At 53.7% G+C, this 18,061-nt stretch overlaps 1 protein-coding gene across 3 annotated transcripts in view; it reads right to left on the bottom strand.

The window, feature by feature from the left end:
- Window positions 1-14,657: 14,657 nt before the first annotated feature.
- The window catches only part of WDR7 (WD repeat domain 7), a 145,752-nt gene continuing 142,348 nt past the window's right edge, over window positions 14,658-18,061 (bottom strand). For all 3 annotated transcript variants that reach the window (XM_050912501.1, XM_050912502.1, XM_050912503.1), the window contains 2 exons: window positions 17,248-17,452; window positions 14,658-17,075 (listed from right to left, as the gene is read on the bottom strand). In XM_050912501.1, coding sequence (XP_050768458.1) covers window positions 17,249-17,452 — 204 coding nt within the window. In that variant the 3' untranslated portion in view covers window positions 14,658-17,075; window position 17,248. The remainder of the gene's footprint in view (window positions 17,076-17,247; window positions 17,453-18,061) is intronic.

The raw sequence follows: 18,061 nt of genomic DNA, 5'->3' as shown, positions 1-18,061 counted from the left end.
CGCGGTGGTAGACGTCAGCGGAGCCTCCAACATGTTTGAGGGACCCTGGGTGGTTGGTGTTTGGCCTTCGTGGTTCATGTGGTCCAGGCAGACAACCTGTGCTGAGTCCAAGCCCAACATGGGGATGTGCTGGGAAGGACCCAGAAAGCGCCGGGTGCGGCAGAGCCGGCACTGGGGCGGGAAGAAGGGCTTGGGCACGGGGCACGATGTCCCAGCACGGCGCTGGAGCTGGCAGAGCAGGCTCTGGGGAAGGCACAGGGCAGAGGGGACCCTGCTGCTGGCCTGAGCGTCAGCACCGGGAGTGCCAGCGGCTATTCCTCGCTCTGCAAGAGCTCGGGGAGATTAGCAGATAGCAGGCTGTGAGCAAACGAAACACCTTTTTCACCCTGTGCCTAACAAAACCTCGGGTCTCGCTTCCAGGGGATGTTGCGACAGCGAAAAACGGGCTTGAAAAGGGCTCGGACACATGGCTGGCTGGGGCTGCTCACCCCGACATGGCCATCCCACCAGCCCCGCGCCGGGGCGGCCGCCCCTCGGTGCCACTGTCCTGCCGGGGAGCCCTGTCCCCGCAGCCCCTCCTTGCTCTGTCCTCGCCCCCTCTCAAATGCACGTAAGGACACGTGGCAGGCAGCACCCCCGCTGCCACCCTGGAAGGTGGCCCTGGGGACAAGTCCCCCTCCACCTCCCGCTGCCACTGCCATGCCTGCCAAAGCCCCGGGGCCCCGCCGAGCGGAGCAGATGGCATTTGGTCGGGGCAGTTTAAGCCAGCTGGGATTTAGATTAACCCAGAAAGAAGAGTGGACAAATTGAGAGCGCCGAATTGGGGCGTTTAGCTGCAAATTACAAACTTCAGCCTAAAAACTGTCTAATGAAGGCACTGGTCCAAAGGCGAAAGCCCCCACGTTTGGCATCAGCACCCCACGGCAGCCTGGGGTGGGGGCCATGCACGAGGTGCTGCGGCTGCCGGGGGTTTCGGCCGGCACGGCCCCGGTGCCGGCGCTGGGCTTCGATTGGCGCTGCCTCGGCACGGCACAGCGCCCAGCCAGCCCCCGGCTTGGAAACGCACGTGGCCGTGGCCTGGCCGCCCTCGGGGGGGGACACGGGCATCCCAGAGGCAACGATCGGCCGCCAGGATTGCAACGCGCTGGGAGGACGCGCGCAGGAGCTGGGCACGACCGATGGGAGCCGCGGTCTGGCCTTTTCATAGCAGCGTTCCTTCTCCCAGGCTCTCCGAGGAAAGCGCCTGCCCCTGGCAGTGACCCCCGGCATGGGCCCTTTGGGGGGGTCCCGGCGGGACCCAGGGGTCCCCGCAGCGCAGGCAGCCAGGGCGAGCCCCCAGGCACGGTCCCCGGGGTGGGCACGGAGCATCGCCCCGCTCCCCGCAGCAGCATCGCCCCTGCCTCGCGCTGCAAATGCCCAGCACAGCTACCCCAGCGCAGGCGGCGGGGCGGCCCTGTCTGAAAAAAGCCGATGCGGCTTTCTAATGCCAGCTTTACTGCTGGTTGTTCCTTTTTTTTTTTTTCCCCTCCAAATTTGGGCCCAGATTTTGCAGCTACCTATTTTGTATACGACTGGGAACAGAATTTTCAGCCATGTCGATCCCCTGCCTTGCTGGGAAACCTGATATCCCAAAATAAAAATCTATATTTAATACCCTAAGCACATCCAATAGTTACATAATACATCTATTAGCTAAGCACAGTAATGAGTGCTCTGCATTTTTAAAACATCAGTTAATTGTCTCCCTCCTCCCTGGCAGCACGGAAGAACAGACAGAAAAGGCACAAAATGAATCCCACAAAACCACATCTGACAGGTTTAAAAATCTATTTTCCTACAAGGAAATATGGGAAGGACGGGTATTAATGAAAGACTATGAAGAAAAGGTTTTATCCAGCAGATTAATTTCAACGTGTGTTTAAATCCTTAGCGGAGTTGGACAAGATGCTCGGAGGCGAAGCTGTGGGGGCTCCCGGGGGCTGGCCAGGCGGCCGCCCTGCCCGATCCCTCGCCCTGCCCGGCTCTGGAGGGAAACCCGAAGGGGGAAGCCCATAAATGGGTTGGGGAGATAAAAACCATCTCTTGTCAAAACACTGGATTTCTCTGAGAGGTCTAGGAAGGAGGCCCAGTAAATTTGAGCCATGCTGCATCGTATTTATCTTTGGATTTTTCTGTAGACAGCTTCTGTTTTGCAGCACACCTTCCCGGCACTGCACAGCATCCCAAACCAGACGTGCTCCGTATCCGGAGGCTCCTCTCTGCACCCTCCCCTGGAAGCATCCCTGGGCGCGGGGTCCCTGCCTTTCCCGGGCCAGCCTGCACCCCTCGGCAGGCAGCCCCCGCTGCTCCCCAAAATCCACTCCTGACAAGCACCGAGTTTGGCTGGACAAGAGCGTGGCCCTGACGGGGCGAGGGGTCCCTGCCCGGATCGGAGTCCACGCCGGGGGGTTACAGCGGGGAGGGAGCGCTCAGCCCCACGGCGTGCAGGCACGGCACAGCCGGCGAGCGGCTATCGCATCGCCGGAGAGCTCACGCCCGGCACGCGGCCGCTGTGGCTAATCCCTGAGGATGCCATCGCCTCCGAGAGCTCGGCCCGCAGCACCGATGCTCCTTTGGGGGGATTTTTTTGTGTTTTTTTTTTCCCCCGTGGGAAGAGGTCTGTTAGGTTCAAGGGTGGTGATGCTGGGGGGGGTGGGGGGGTGGGGGTCGGGTATTTAAGGCAGAAAGGGATTGCTGTCCCCTCCTTGGCAGCGGGCTGCTGGCCCTTGCCTGTCACAGGGCGCTGTTCCGCAGTGGCACTTCTAAGCAGTTTGGACAGAATTTGTAGGAATTCTTAATTTAAAGCATAGTATTGATTTACCTGGAAAATCAAGTAAGTGTAACCAGCAAAATTTTAACTTTTTAGAGTCAGTCCCTGTTCTGAATAATGCTGACCGTGTTTTACAAAAAGAGAAATATTTTTAACATCCGCATGTGTTTTTCCCTGCAGAGACAAATAACGAGGGCAGGAGAATGAATCTGGTGTATATGGAGGGCAATCATTTAAAGCTTTCATGTTTAGGGAGCAATTAATTATCCAAACCTCCAGTTTTGGAGAAGAAGATATTTAATCTCTTTTAATCCCTTGTGACTCAGACCTCTGACCTGAAAACCACGACCTTCGGCATCCCACGCTGCCTCCCTCGGGACAGAGCTGAACTAAGGACCGTTGTTTTGTAAACAATCCTTCCACAAATCCCGGGAAGCGTTGCCCAGGAAAGCTTTGCTGTCGGCTGCCTCACAAGATGGGCTCTTAAAAATACAACATGGAAGCAAGCGACTTGCAGCATCCTGGATCCCGCCAAGTGCCGGAGCCCTCGCGCCCGCTGCCTGGGCAGCTGGGATCTGCCCGGCATGCCCAAGGCTGGGGGTTTGCTGTTTTGGTTATCGGTCATCAAACCCCGATCGAGCAATGGCAGGATTTGGAAGCTGGTGGTTTGGTGCTGCATGCACCTTGCTCGCGGCGCATCATCAGCTGTATTATTGACATCAATTCTAGCGACTTGTATTGTCCCTCACCCGCATAACTCAAAGCTGACATTACTTTGCGCAAAATAAACCCGGATACACTGGGGCAGGGGCTGCTGCGCATTTCCTAGCACAGCCCTTTGCTTGCCTTCTGCTCATTTAGCTAAAGAGCTAGGGCAGGGGCTTATTATTTGGTGCTGTGCAAAAATAGACTTTGATGAATGATTGTAAAAGCTCTGGACCCCCCCCACCCCCCCAACATAAATCTGGAAAAATCACTCAAATTTTAGGCTAATCTCTTTTTAAAATAACAAAAGATGGCATGATCTGGTTTTTCCTCCCATACAGTTTTTCCTGCATCCTCTTGATACCAGGGCATCCATCCAAAGTGATGGGAAAGGGGATTTCTTCCAAAGCCGCTGGGAGAGCCTCGCCCGTGCCCAAACCCATGCCCTGGGGATCGTGAGGGTTGGGGTACTGAAGGTCTGCAAGAGGTGCGACAGGCAGGTACAGAGCCGGCGCCATCACTCCCTCCCAAACAGAATAATTACCAGTCATTGCGGATGGAATAAATAAGCTGTCCCTGATAGGCGGCTTGTGGCTCCAGGTCCACGAGTCCCGTTTATGCTCCTTCCAAACACCCTATATCATTTGTAAGACAGCAGACCATTAGGGAGTTGATATTAGCCTTACCTGCAGGCTTATACGCGAAGATGAATTGCTGTACATAGTCAAAGTATCTCTTCTGCGGGAAAAACAACACTGGGATACAAGTGAGGAAAATGAGAACACCGAGCGATGCTTTCATTTAATTTACCTGCGGATGGCGCGTTGTGCTCCCATTAACCGTGGGGCGGGATACGGGATACAGGCTTTGCTAATTAACGTTTGGCTCATGGAAGGGAAGAATCTCCCTCCCGCAGCCAGAGCTCTGCAACACCTCACGGGCAGGTGGACGCCTTCAGTAAACTGAAACGTACAAAAAATTGACACTGAAACAAGTAATCACGGTGGCGTTGGCTGAAGCTCGCTCCGCTTCCCATTGCCCATGGTAAGCCTTCCCCCGGGAATGCGTGCGCCTGACCCTAAACTCTCCCCATTTTCCAAGCCAATGCACTTGATGGGAACTCATCTTGCTGCTCTCCCCCGATGACATACCCCGCCGATCTCCAGGGGTGGGACCGCTGCCCGTTTCGAGTTGGCTGAATCCATTTCCCTTATGCAGCTTTTCAAGGATTGGGTTTGGGCTCCGGGCTTTATTTGTTTGTGTCCATTCTTGCAGCTCAGCAGACGACCTCGCCTGTGAAATAAACGGTGTTACCCTCGGTCCCGCGGAAGACACGGATACGTACATTGTGTTTCCTTTAAAACAAACCCATGTTGGGGAAACGACCGCTCAGGAAATGATGCTTTAACCCCAGCTTTTTAGGGGTTTTTGCTCCCCCCTTTTCAATTTTTAGTAAGCTAGTAAAAATCAATAGGCCTGTGTTCCCATCTGCACGCCACCTGACATCCCATGAATGATCAATGGGGCTCACGGAGGGTCTCTCAGGAAAGCCGAGCGCCGCAGTGGCCACGGCAGACCGAGATCACGGCGCTTCGGCTTCTTCCTCTCCCCGGTTCGGTCTTTGCTCCCGTCGGGCCACGGTGCGCCTGTATGAGACCAGCCCCGACTGCGCCAGAGAGGACAGGCAGAAGCAGCAGCTCTGCAGACACACACCTCCGTCAGCTCCGCTCAAAGAGCTTTTCCCAGAAGCTCCAGAACCAGCATAGTTACACCGGAGCAGCGGCACACAGGCAAGCTCGGTGTGCGAAGGCTGGGAGCGAAGCCTGGCCAGGGACGTTGCACAGCTCCCTGACCCGTGCTGCCTGGGCTCGGCGGAGCTAGTGGCATTAAAAACCCGAAAGAGCACGGTGAGCCGTGCGGTGCCGCGCATCAGGTGGTGCCACGCAGCACCGGGGCCACAGAGGCTCAAGCACTACCTGGGGAAAAATCGCTTTCCAAGTGGTTCCCCAGCGGTTCCTCGGGGAGCCGGGGATGCTGCCTGCGAGGAGGCAAACCGCACTGAGACCCTGCTGAAAACACAACCTCCGTCTCAGCCTGGAGCTGAGGGTCCTGCCCCGGTGGAAACGTGGGAAGGGGCCCGCGGGGGCTGGCAGTGCCGGTGCCCGGCCAGGGCTGGTCCAGCAGGCACCGGCGGGAGGTGGGAGGCATCCCCGGCCACAGCAGCAGGGATGGGGGTGGGAAAGGTGGGAGCAGGGAGGCACCTCCGTCTCACCTCTCTCCCTGCTGAGACGAGCGGAGTTTTATTTCCAGAAGCAATTTAATGGTTTGCTGATAACTTTGATTGGTTTTGTCAGGTTAGCTTTTAATCTCTGCTCTGGTCCGCTTCATTCTTTAAAATAACTGTGATTAAAGGATGCTGTTCCAGCGTCGCACACGCTCACGGGCACGCGTGTGACGGTGCGCGGGCAGATGGCTCCTGCCTGCTGACCCTCCCTGCCCGCTGCTGACACATCTGTGATTCAGGCTGGGACCGTGCCGCCGCCACCGGCGCTGCTCCTCCTGAGGAAGGATTGGGAGAAAACGGCCACGGAGGAAGGAAAGCTGTTTGGATGGAAGAGGTAGCAGAGACGCTCATAGCTACTGCTCTGCAACACGCAGGGAGGTGCACCCCCACCCCAGGGAGGTGCCCCCACCTCGGGCACAGCCTCACCACCTTCCCACCCTGCCGACCCCGATGTTGCCCCCTCTGCCCCCGTCCCCTCCACCGCGCACCTCTCACCCTCCGCCCCCGGTCCCCGTTCCAGCACCAGCCCGGAGGACTCTCACGTGCTCGTGCATCCTCTCCGGTTGCCGCCGCACATCCAGCTTTGTTTTCCAGGTCCCTGAAGTTAAACAGACGGGCGTTTGCACCGCGCTCTGGTAAGGCAGACGACGCTGCTCCCCCAGCGATGCTCCTTTGGCTCTGCTTCCCACCTCCTGCCTCCTTCCAAATCGCCCCCCCGCCCCGGGGGCAGGCCTCCCCTTCCCAGCCTGGCTGGCTGGGCTTGGCCGGCTCCCTGGCGTCTGTTTAACCGGCGTTTCTCGGGCCACTTGCTGCCACGAGGCCGGACGGGCAGAGCGTGCTGCTGCTCGGGGGTGAGCCTCCCACCTCTGCCTTTGCCCGGGCAGAGCAGGGTGAAGCCTTGGACACACGCACGGCTAAATGTCAGCCTGTGCTGGGGAGAGTTAAGAGTGATGGTTTCGGGGTGTAAGACCTCCCTGCACCCCTTGGGCAGTGCCTCACTCCTGCTGAGCAACCTTTGGGAGAGGGTGCTGCTGGCTGCGGTTCCTCTCCTCAGGCCCTGGAGTCGCGGAGACCCCCCAACACACCGCATCTTTCACACCCCCCAAACGAATTTTCTTCGGATGCAGCCTCCGGGCAGAAAACGGACCTGTTCTTGACAAACACACCAGGAGGGGGAAAGAAAACCCCAGCCCGAAGTCCCTGGGCACGCTGATGGTTTCCTTCACTCCGGGGCAGATGCAGATTTTAATCAATGAGATCGATGGTGAACGCTTGCGGGCTGCGGGAAGGGAGAAGGGGCTGCTGGAGAGCGGCCGCAAGATGGATGACCAGCGGCAGAGGACCTGGGGGAGGTCAGAGGTGACCGTCACCTTGAGATCCGATCTGCAGCTCGCCCCCTCCACGGCAGATGCCGCCCTGCCTCCTACGGCAGCTCCTGCCCTCTCGCTGCCTAACGGCGGGCAGCCCCTGCCTGCCCTCTCCCACGGCCCCACGCCCCGCTGCACAACCGCCGTACATTTACACACGCGCCTCGTGCGAGCGAGGGCTTTCTCTCAAGTCGCCATCCCCAAGCGATCACCCGCAGAGCAAGGCGCGTCCTTACCCAAAAGCTATCTCGTCTCCTCCTGTAGTTTGCCTTTACCTTGCCCATCCCGGCTCCCCGGGCGCCATCAGAGACCCTTTCCCGAGGCCCGGCCGCCCCGGAGCCACCCACCCCAAAATCCAGCACCAGGGGCCACCTGATGTGACCCCCGCAGAAGACACAGCCAGCCGCCCGGGGCCACGTCCAGTCGGGTTTGGAGCATCTCCAGGGATGGAGACAGCACTGCCTGCCAGGGCAGCCTGCGCCGGGGCTTGAGCTCCCCCCAGCCACCCCCTTCCCCTTCTCCCTTCTTTCGCTACCAGGCGCTGGCCAGAAAGCTCACCTGAATGTGAAACCCGGGCTCAGACCCCCACGTCCCCCGGGTGGGGACAAGGACAAACCGGGCTGCCTTGTATTTCAGAGCAAGCACTGGGCGAGAAGGTTTCCTTGAGAAGGTATCGCCGCCGCTCCTCCTGAAAACTTTCCAGCCATATGAAATGCGTGAATACCCATTCCGCTTCATTCCCACCTTGCTGCGCGGGACGCTGCAGTCCACGCGTCCTCTCCAAACTAGGAGGAGGCTGAGGGCTCCCGTCTCCCAGTACCTGCCCCAAACCAGAGCATCGCACCTCCTCCCCAGTCCCATACCAGCCCAAACACCCCACACCAACGCTCCTCGTTCTGTCTCTGCCTTTGGTGTCAATGGTGAGCGCTCTTTGCCGGCGTCGCCTTGGCTATCTGAATAACCTGGCTGCGTGGAACAGCGTTTTCCAGAAAAACAATGATTTGCCAAAACAACTTTGCCTGGCCCGAGTTTTTTGGCAGAGCTAACAGGAGGCCTAGCAGTCCGCTCTCATAAAAAAAACATTACCCAGGTTTGAAAACACGGCTCGGCGAGCCCAGGGAAATGGCTCTGCTTGTCTCAGCAGATCGCGCTGGGATTTGAGTTTGGCCCCGGAGCGTCTGGTGCTCGCTCCGAAGGCTCCTGCTCAGCCGCACGTGCTTTGCAGTCGTTCTCTGATTGTTTGGTTCCCTCTCACACGGTCTTTGGCTCCCAGGGTTGATTCTGCTCCCCATCCTCCTCCCTCTTGCCTTCCCCCTCTCCTTGAGCTGGGCAGTCCAGCAGCTGGCGGAACCGCAGTTGCATTTGTTTCCGCAATAAATCTGGGACCGCTCTAAAATGGATTTTAATCCACTTTCTGGCTAAACTGCAAACCCGGTGATAATATGCAGCCTGTCTTAATAACTTCTCTGTCCTTAAAGCAGAAATAAATATTTTTTGTGACTCTGCAGCAGTGCCGTGCATTGCTGAACAGGTTCCCGTTTGGCTCCGTACTGTTTTGCATTTCATTGCAATTCATTACCATACAATCTCTGTCTTGATATATCATAAAATCCACCTTTGAGATCCTCCTGGAGTAACAAGATAATTAAAAATGGGTCAACATTATCCTTCAAGACAGAAAGGTAGAAAACACCTTCTCCCACAGCTGCCCGCGCTGCCGGGCGGCCAGCTGACTGCAAAGCAGCTGGCACAGCAGCAGCGACGGTCCCGTCTCCAAAGGTCACCTCCAGAGCATCCACTCCCTCCTCACCCCTGCCGATCCCCAGGTGCCCCAGATTCAGCACTGGTACGTCAGTGGGGCGACTGCTTACATATATTTATGGACCGAGATGGCCATGAAACTGGACCTAACGGCTCCCTGTGGCTCCTAGCCCTTGCAGGCTGCTAGAGAAGACTTTATCTTTTAATGAGACCTAAATGAAAGAAGTATCATTCATACTACAGTCTGGGCTAAATTTATAAATGGCATCACCCCACTCCCTTCAGTGGAAGAGGATGAGGGCTGCGGCTGGACCCAGAGCCTGAGCTGGTTTTACGATGTCACTATTTAATAAGATGCACAATATTTCATAATGTATAGTCTAAAAGCAGCCAGGTGCACTGAGAACTGCAAAACATTATCCTTGATGCTCATTAACCATCAAAAGCACCTCCAGGAACTCGACCAACAGCGACGGTCGTGGCAACCCCAACCGTGGGGAAACTTCTCTTCTGGTTTTCCCTTCGTCTCAGGCAGGTTGGTGCCGGCGGTCCGACGGTCGGGGCGGTGGCTGTGCTCTTGGACAAAGCCGCCGTCGTATTTCAGACACGGTGGGGTGCTCCCTCAACTGCTCTGTTCTGCTGGCCTGGACCGAGCATCGGTGGCCCCAACGTACCTGCACACAGTTGCCGTATTTCTCGCGTTGCTACCAGATCTCAACTGATAAACACAGGTGACGCGTACATAAACCAAGGTGTAAGAACATCGTCTCTGTAAGAACATGGTCTATTAGAGAGTAACAGAAAAAATAAAGCCAGAAGTCTTGGAGATATTGAAGATGTAAATGCCATAACACCGCGTCAGGTCCCGAGTGGGTTCTTGAAGGGGACCTTGGGTAGTCTGGCAGTCACGGCCAAATTGATCTACCACCACACGTAGTCAGAGCTGTCACTTGAATATCGTCTCGTCAGCTGTACCTTTGCAGATTGGACTGGCAAGCAATGCCAGGATGAAGTCAGCCAGACCCCCAAGACAGAAGCCTTGTGCCCAAGCCAGCTGATGGCACCTTTGATCTACCCCCCCCCCCATTTTAAGCTACTCCAGTCCTTTGCAAATAGGTTTCCAATTTACAAAAATCAATTAAAATCATATATTCTAAATGTAACAACCAACAATGATCTTCCCGTAGATGTCATTTAGCCTTCATTTTAAAAACAAAATCAACATTCAAAAAGCTATGCTGCTGCAGCAGAAAGTTTCACCTTTTAATTTTTCATACAGGATTAATTTTTAATTTTCAGACATCAGAGATAGAGGGAAGTTCCCCAGGAGCCCTCCTGTTCAAAGAGCACTCCAGGCAACTATTGCCATCAAGTGTCAATTTATCACACTGAAGGCTCTGACGCAGATTTTTACCGGTATTTTTTGTTCGGACAGAAGTATTATCGCTGGAAAAGTTTCAGTGTTTGCTAAAAGCCAGGCACAGCCCAGCCAGCTTGTTGAGACAACAGAAGAAACCCCTGTTTTGCTTTCTCCTCAGCTCCCTGGAACCCCTCTTGAGCGCTGTCCCTGCCCAGCCGTGGGTACCTGGGACTTTCAGAGTTCCCTTACGGCACCTTGTGCCAGGGAACATTGGCACGAAGTCACCGTGGCACAGATGTTATCAGGTCTGCGCTCCTTCCACGCGTGCTGAAAGACCTTGAACACAGGAAGGGCCATCTCAAAGGTTTAATTTACAAATTGAGACGCTCTTGAGTTTCTTACCGAGTCGGTGTCCCACAAGTCCCACAAAGGGTCCTGACAATTTTGCAAACCTCAGAACTGCAATTCGGGACTGAATACACGCGACAGCCCATCTTGGTTTGCTGTGTGCTCCTCGGTGCCCATGAGCTCTCCAAAGCTCCTGCACAGACTCCTGTTTTCCCGACACGGCAAACCTGGCCGTCACTTTTGCTGCCTCTACACAGGAGGGAATGAGGAGGAAGAGGAACTTTTTCCCTGGTCGTGCTTTCCCGACAGTGGAAACAGAGGGAGAGAGACAAGGGCTGCAGCTGGCCAGGAACTCTCTTTTCTAAAGGGAGAAGTAACTCGCACAGCTTCTGGAGCTTGCAAGGTGATGTTCAGAAGATACATTCAACTTTGGGTTCTTCTGCACATTGGTTGCTCATGGAAGTTCCTGCAGCATCCAGAGGACGAAATACCTTTGGGTCCTCTCTAATTTCTGCTATTAATGCATTGGCTTTTAAATATGTAAGCTACTGCTAAGCACATTAAAGCTCTTCCATTTACACTTCTTTGCTTGCGACTCGTCAATTTGAAAAAGTATTTTGGCTACAAAAATCACTATTTGAAACCCAGCTGAGCTGACTCCCAAACGTTTCTTATTCTGAGCGCTGGCCTTACCCTGCCTGCATCTGAAGGGGCACATCCAGCACGCGGGGAGCGTGCAGCAGGAACGTCCCCAGCGCTGCTGCATTTCACAGCCATGTCCCTCTCCGTGGGACGGGAAGCCTTGCTCCGGGGACAGAGGGATCAGGCTGCTCTAAGCAGATGCCTGCCTGGCGATCAGGGGATCCCAAGGTGAGCCTACCCCAGAAACTTGCAGAACACCGACCACACCAAGATCCGAGCTCTGGCTGCGCCCGACGGGGCACAGCGTTGCCTGAACGCGCGGGGAGTTCTGCCAGGCAGCAGGAGAGGTCGTACCCACCCCTTCGCATCAGGCTGGAGGGAGCGAGATGCATGTGGATGGATTTCTGAGTCAGCTGCAAGGAATGCTGATCGTCGGCAAGACACACGCCATGGGCAGCTGTACCATTATGCTCTTTGGAAAAAAAATCTCTGATCAATACATTTGATGGAGTTTACACTGACCTCAGTGGTCCGCATTTTCAAACAGCTTTGGTTTTAGGCATGATTGACAGACTTTGAGGAGGACATCAACCAAACACACACGCACGCTTCGAATGCGACCTGGCTCCTGCTGCGGTCGGCAGCGCTGCGGCAGCGCAGCCGGCGGGACGGGGCTCCTCCGCACCAGCTCCCCGCTCCTCCGGACGAGAGGCACGAACACGGTGCCGGCAGAGCCCCTTCGTGGCCCAGCACGTCCCCCGCCAGCCCCTGGGCACGGAGCCGTGACCTGGGAAAGCGCGGGAGCCCTCCCTCACGTTTTATGCAACCAAAAGCAGCAAATTTGAAGTGCCTGGTATGGTTTTTCTAGAGTTTTTTTTCCTGTAAATCTCAAGTGACCTCTCATTTCCAGTATCTTACTCCAGATAATGCTAATTAGTGGACAGGCAATCTCCATTGCATCAGTTCAGGCAGAATATTGTGTGACAGTTTGGAGACAATCGCGCATATGCAATTAATAATGTACAAGTCCATCGCTCCGTATCTCAATCACCTTCTCTCAGGTTGGCTCGTTTCCCTCAGCCTTAATGCATGCTCTTTCAAGCCAGAGAAGGGAGCACCTTCCCATTTGATCTTATCTGCCCCTTCCTCTGCCTCCGCTCCTCTGTGCCAGGAGCTGTCCGTCAGTCTGTCCCCCGCGTGCCGCCCAGCCGCTCCCCAGCACCTTCTGAAGGCTGGTACAGCCGCTCCATCGCTAACGATGGCTCCTTCGGGCCCCGGTGCTACACCTCCTCCGGCTCCGATGCATAATGTGGCTGCTTCTACTCCTGCCCCTCCTGCCCGCACCCCTGCCCATCCTTACCTTTGGCCGCGAGCTCCTCGCTGCTGCCATAAACATCCCGGTCGGTCCTTCACGTTTCCAGCCGTGGTGCAGGCATCACGTCCTCCCTCCTCCTCCCAAGGTTATGCAGGACACTGCTCGGCTTTGTGACATGTCAGGGCGGTTTCGTTGCTTGGATGGGTATTAAACGAATCCAGTGCAACATCCTAATCATTCCTGCTACTCTGCATCGCGCCCGTCGTGTGAAATTACCCTCGATGTGACTTTACACCTCTCGGCCGAAGGTGCGGTTTTACGTCCAGCGCCAGGACGGGGCCGGACATTCCCAGCCAGCGCGGCGTTAAGCCAAGGAGGATGACCTCCTCCCTCGCACCCCTTGCCCGCACCCTGCCCAGCGCCGCGGCCGGGAAGGGGTCGGTGCCACGACCGCAGCGCCCGGCTGGGGACTGCCTGGCCGCCCCCCGCTCGCTCGACTTTGCCCCGTGCAATGCACCAAAGGTGGAGGCACCGGCAGCGCCGCGCACCGCGGGAACGCCGGCAGCAGCGCCGGCACGGACGCAGCTCGGCCAGACCTAACTCACCCGGCAGAAATCGCAGGTGCTCGGTGCCAACAAAACCTTGGTCAAGGAGTGGAAGAAGGGCCGCAGCGCTTCTGCCCATTTTGCGTAGCACCCGAGCACGCAGCCAGATATTTAATTACCAAAAAACGATGCTGCATAAATGAAAAAAATATTGATCCCTCTGCATCAAAATGCAATCATGCCAAATCAAAAACAATTAATGTCCTTGAATGCAGACACATAGCAGGAAATAGGCACATACTTTTTATAGGTAAATTGCTTAAGGTATAATCTAGGCTTTAGTACATTTTCATTTCTATTAAATGAGGAGACGGCAGTGAACACTGAGCTCACTACATTTGACCATCTCTCTACCCAATTCAAACAGTTTATATTTTGCGACGTAAACAGCAAAACCAGCACATCTAATTTTTGAAATTCTTCTGGCTTTTCTTTTTGACCTTTGGTATTTGTACGTATCGATGCTCTCTCTAAACCATTGCACAAAACCACCTTGAAGTGTCAAGCTTTAAAAATGAGTCTTCTTTTCTCTTTCTCCTCTGCAGCCTGGATTATCTTGGCCTTGTCAAAATACATTCTCTAGTTAGAGGTTGGAAATATTTCCCTCCTGGCTCCCACGTATTGATTTTTCAAGGCTCAGCTCTGCCTGTCAGCCGAGGAGGGGAGAGGTGAGAGTTCGCCCGGCGCTGCCTGGCTGTGCCTCCGTGCCCTGCCGGCCTCGCAGCCGGCCCGGGATCGCCCGCCGAGCCGCTACCAGCACGCTTTACCTGTAAGGGAATACCGGAGCCACTGATGTTTTAACACATTCACGCACCCCGAAATTGAGGATTCACGCAATCCCTTTGTGGGTTTTTCGCTTTGAAGGCTGATGAGGTCATGTCTGACCCGGCCCCGGCCGTCCCTGGCTCACCCCGCGCCCCTCCGCAAGCCGCACGGCACCGCGGCTTCCTCTGCAGGCAAACACAACTGCCATTTTTTAAAAATAATGCATCTCGCAGATTCCAACCCAAGCACAACCTTACATTAAATACACTTGGTAATCCTGCACGCCACCTCAGAAAAATCTCAGTGGTTAATTTATTTCAATTACTTCCTTTGGGGGAATGCAAACCAGAGGACAAGGAAAGAGCATCACCTGGCACACATCGGTGTCGGTGAATTTCTGGAAGATCAATATTCCCTTGTTTGCTTGGATACATTGTTCTGGGAGTTAAGAGAACTTTGTTCTCAGCACCCTCCTACCTTCGTCATTTGTAACGAAGGCTGAAGTCCCTTTGCCGTGACCCCCCGCCTGCTCTGACGGTGACTCATTCTGCTCTCATTCATGCTGATTTTCAAATGAAAAGGAAGACGTTTCTTAAATGGTGAAAAGACTTCAGATTACGGGCCAGTAAATCAGCAGCAGGAAGTTATTTACACACCCTCAGGCTGACACCATGAAACCAACACTCTTCAATACAATTCAGTTTTATTTCACAAGCATATTTACACGGGGAAGTTTAGTACATACAGAGGATGGGGAGTGGATTCGTCAAGAAGTTGCTGGAGAGGCAGACACTTGAACCATTCACCATCCATGGTGACTTCAATCATCACAACATTTTCATACAGGTGTCTCATCATGTCATCTTTTGCTTGTAAACTGCCAATGAAGCCACATACGTCTCTACATTTACAAGGACAAGTCCAAATACAGTACTAACAGATCAATAAAGCACTAAAAGCTTACACTGGAATGACAATACACACTTCGCTGCAGTGCTGAGAGCGCGAGGCTGGGCAGAAGTTCAGGACCGGGCTTAACAGAGTCGCCGAAGCGGAGGGCTCGGTTTAGCTAGTGCACACATACCAGTGAGATGGGAAGGTATCTCCCTCCGGGACCCCGACGGCCGGGGGCGCGGGGCGGACTGGCCCCAGCTCCGGCCAGAGACGTTTCGGGGCTCAGCGACTCCTCAAAGGGGTCTCTCACCGCTAATGCTTCGGCGCTTGCTACACGCCCCGATTTTCAGGACCGCGAGGAAAATTACCAGCTCTCTTCTGCATTTGAGAAAATCCATTACACTTCTAGCTTAAATCAAACATTTTAATGCATATATAATTCAAGGTGTTTGTTCACTATACCACAAAGGAAATCACTGCAGGGGCATGGTCCACATGCCTGCCGGCGCTGCATTTTGTTTTGAAAGTAAACATGTATACATACGTGATATCTACCGTAACCTAACGGATAGGATCCCGTGATCCCGGTGGGAGAAGGCTTACAGGGTACCTTAGCACTCTGCTCATAAGCCTACACTGAAAATTACAGCATTTCATTCTACGGATGAGAAGTCTCTGTTAGCTCTCCTCTTTTTTTTTTTTAAATCTCCAAGGTTACACATATATCTGTATAAACACAATGTACATGCATGTTGCATTAGTTCACTTAGAAAAGACCCTGATATTCTACTACAGAGTTCTCCACTATACACTACATTCCCGCCAGAGAAAAGATTAAGCTTCATGGCAGTTTGTGTTAAACATTCCTAATGGTCTTAATTTCTTGCTTTTTAAATTTTTATTAATTATTTTTAAACAGCAAACAGATATGTAGCTTCTGGACTGTAAATCTCACTTTCATGTACAGTGTACTACACAGACCACCTAAAAAAAAAATCAATGCTTTTTATATTTAGAAGCCATTTTTAAAATTCATTTATTCCTTTTTGGGGAAGGGAAGATTCTATAAGTACCATTTTTACTTTATTATGTAAAGACAGCCGCCTTAGTTCTGTGAGCTTTTCAGACAAAAATGGCAAAAAAACCCCTATACAAACATATACATCAATATGTTTAAATAAAATAGTATTTTATAGATTTTTTTTCTTTACTGTGAGCATAAACCAGCATACTTTCACACTATTAAATATTTCACAAAATTAGATATGTAAGAAGAGGGAAACACAGTCACAGCTAATGTTACACAGGAATATTCCTACTGAAGAAAATGTTTCAATAGATCCATTCGAATAACTTACCTTCTACACACTTCTCATCATTTTTCCAGCCAGAACTGCTCCCCACCGACGCCGTTTGTGCCGCCTCCCTCCGGGGCCCGTGTCCTTCCCCTCTGGTCCCCCCATGAAGCCACCGCGGGAGCCGTGGCCGTGACACAAGGGCAGGGTGGCACGGCGTGGGTGCACGGCCTCACTGCCCTGCACGTCCCGGCACAAATGGGAGCGGCTTCAGGAACAAAAAGCTTTTTATCTTTTTTTTTTTTTTTTTAAAATAAATACCTGCATTGGTAACAAAAAATGCCTTTATATATAAATACTCCTTTTTTCAAGTTTGCTATTCCATCTTAAAGAGATTTTTTTTTTTTTTTTATTATTTACATGTGGACTATTATTCTTTCTTCCAGACTACAGCAAACAGTGACTGGGCACAGCAGCACTTCCAATTCTCTTGAAAACTGAGACTTTGCATGAGGAAACATCCCCTTCGGATCAGAACACAGGCCATACACCCGCCGAAATTCAATCCCTCCCCATCCCGAGGCAACGAGCCCCTCATTAAGAAACCCAAGTGCCTAGCCCCAAGATGCATCACCCGCCATCATTCAGTGGTCACTAGGAGAAAGTACATGTAAACACGAGCCTTTTTGGTAAACACTGAGATTCTGCGAGAGTCCCCAAAGGAAAAAGGTGTTTAATGAGGGCTGCTGCGTGAACTGAACATCCAGCGAGGAAGGGGCCGGGTTCAGCCCGGCTGCAAAGCCTGGTTTGATTCCTGCCGCTGCGGATCTGGCCGAGGAGCGCCGTCACAGTGTTATTGATCCCCCGCTTCTGCTGCGCCACGCAAGGAGCACGTTCCCCAGCGCCGTCGCCTTCCTCCTCCCGGCTGCAAGGAAAAACCAGCCGGCGTCAGCGCAGCCGCCCCGCAGAGCCCGGCTGAGCCCACCGGCAGCCTGCAGGCACCGGTGTGGGCATCCCGTGTGAGGAGCACAGAGACAGAGAGGGAGAATTACGAGGAACTTTGAAACAGAAACGGATTTCTGGCGCGGGGGATTTACCCTAGACCATAAAGCGATGTTCCTTGCCGTCGTGAGCCATGAGGATGACGTTTCGGTTGGAGGTCCAGATGAGCCGTGCCAGCCTGAGGGCATTGTGGGAGCCCGGCGAGGCTGGCTGGACGGGGGGCACCTGGTAGGTTTTGATGCAGCGGAGCTGGGGCGCCGAGTTCAGCATGCCGATGCTCCCCAGGAGAGAGGTGTTCATCTGCAAAGACACCCCACGGGTGACCCACCCTGCCTGCGGCTTCCGGGGAGGGTCACCACCCGCAACGCGCACCCGGACCTCCTCCCAAACTTCAACATCCCTGCGATCCCCAGGATCAGCGCTGTCTCAAACCAGGCTTAACTAAAATTTCATTAGACTGGGGCCAAGCAACGCCGTTCACTGGAAGGGTAGCTGAGCGTTCAGGCGGTGCGCTGGGTGGTCGGGATGGTGGTTAATGACCGCGAGACGCAACTGAGCACAACGGAAGAGCCGACGAACTCAGTGGGCACACCTTACTGCGCTCCCTGGGGGAACTTATAAAGGCACGCTAAGCATAAGCATACACAATCAGAATTTAAGGAAAAACCATGAAATATTAATAAGATTATATTTATGCTAGAATATTATTTATCAAAATAATAAAAACACTAGAGCCAAAGATATGCGGAATAAAGAGCAGTCATTATGATGGGTATGAACAGAAAAAACCCAACAGCAAGAGCTTTTTTATTGTCTGGTAGATGAAGAGGCCGTTCAGAAGAGATCTGTTGAGTTACACACTTTGGAAAGCAGGTCAATTATTGCTGATGCATCTTGTCTAGCTCCATG

Source organism: Gymnogyps californianus, chromosome Z, assembly GCF_018139145.2.
Source record: "Gymnogyps californianus isolate 813 chromosome Z, ASM1813914v2, whole genome shotgun sequence".
In the NCBI taxonomy this organism is placed as follows: Eukaryota; Metazoa; Chordata; class Aves; order Accipitriformes; family Cathartidae; genus Gymnogyps; species Gymnogyps californianus.
This window is presented reverse-complemented; position numbering and strand designations above follow the sequence as displayed.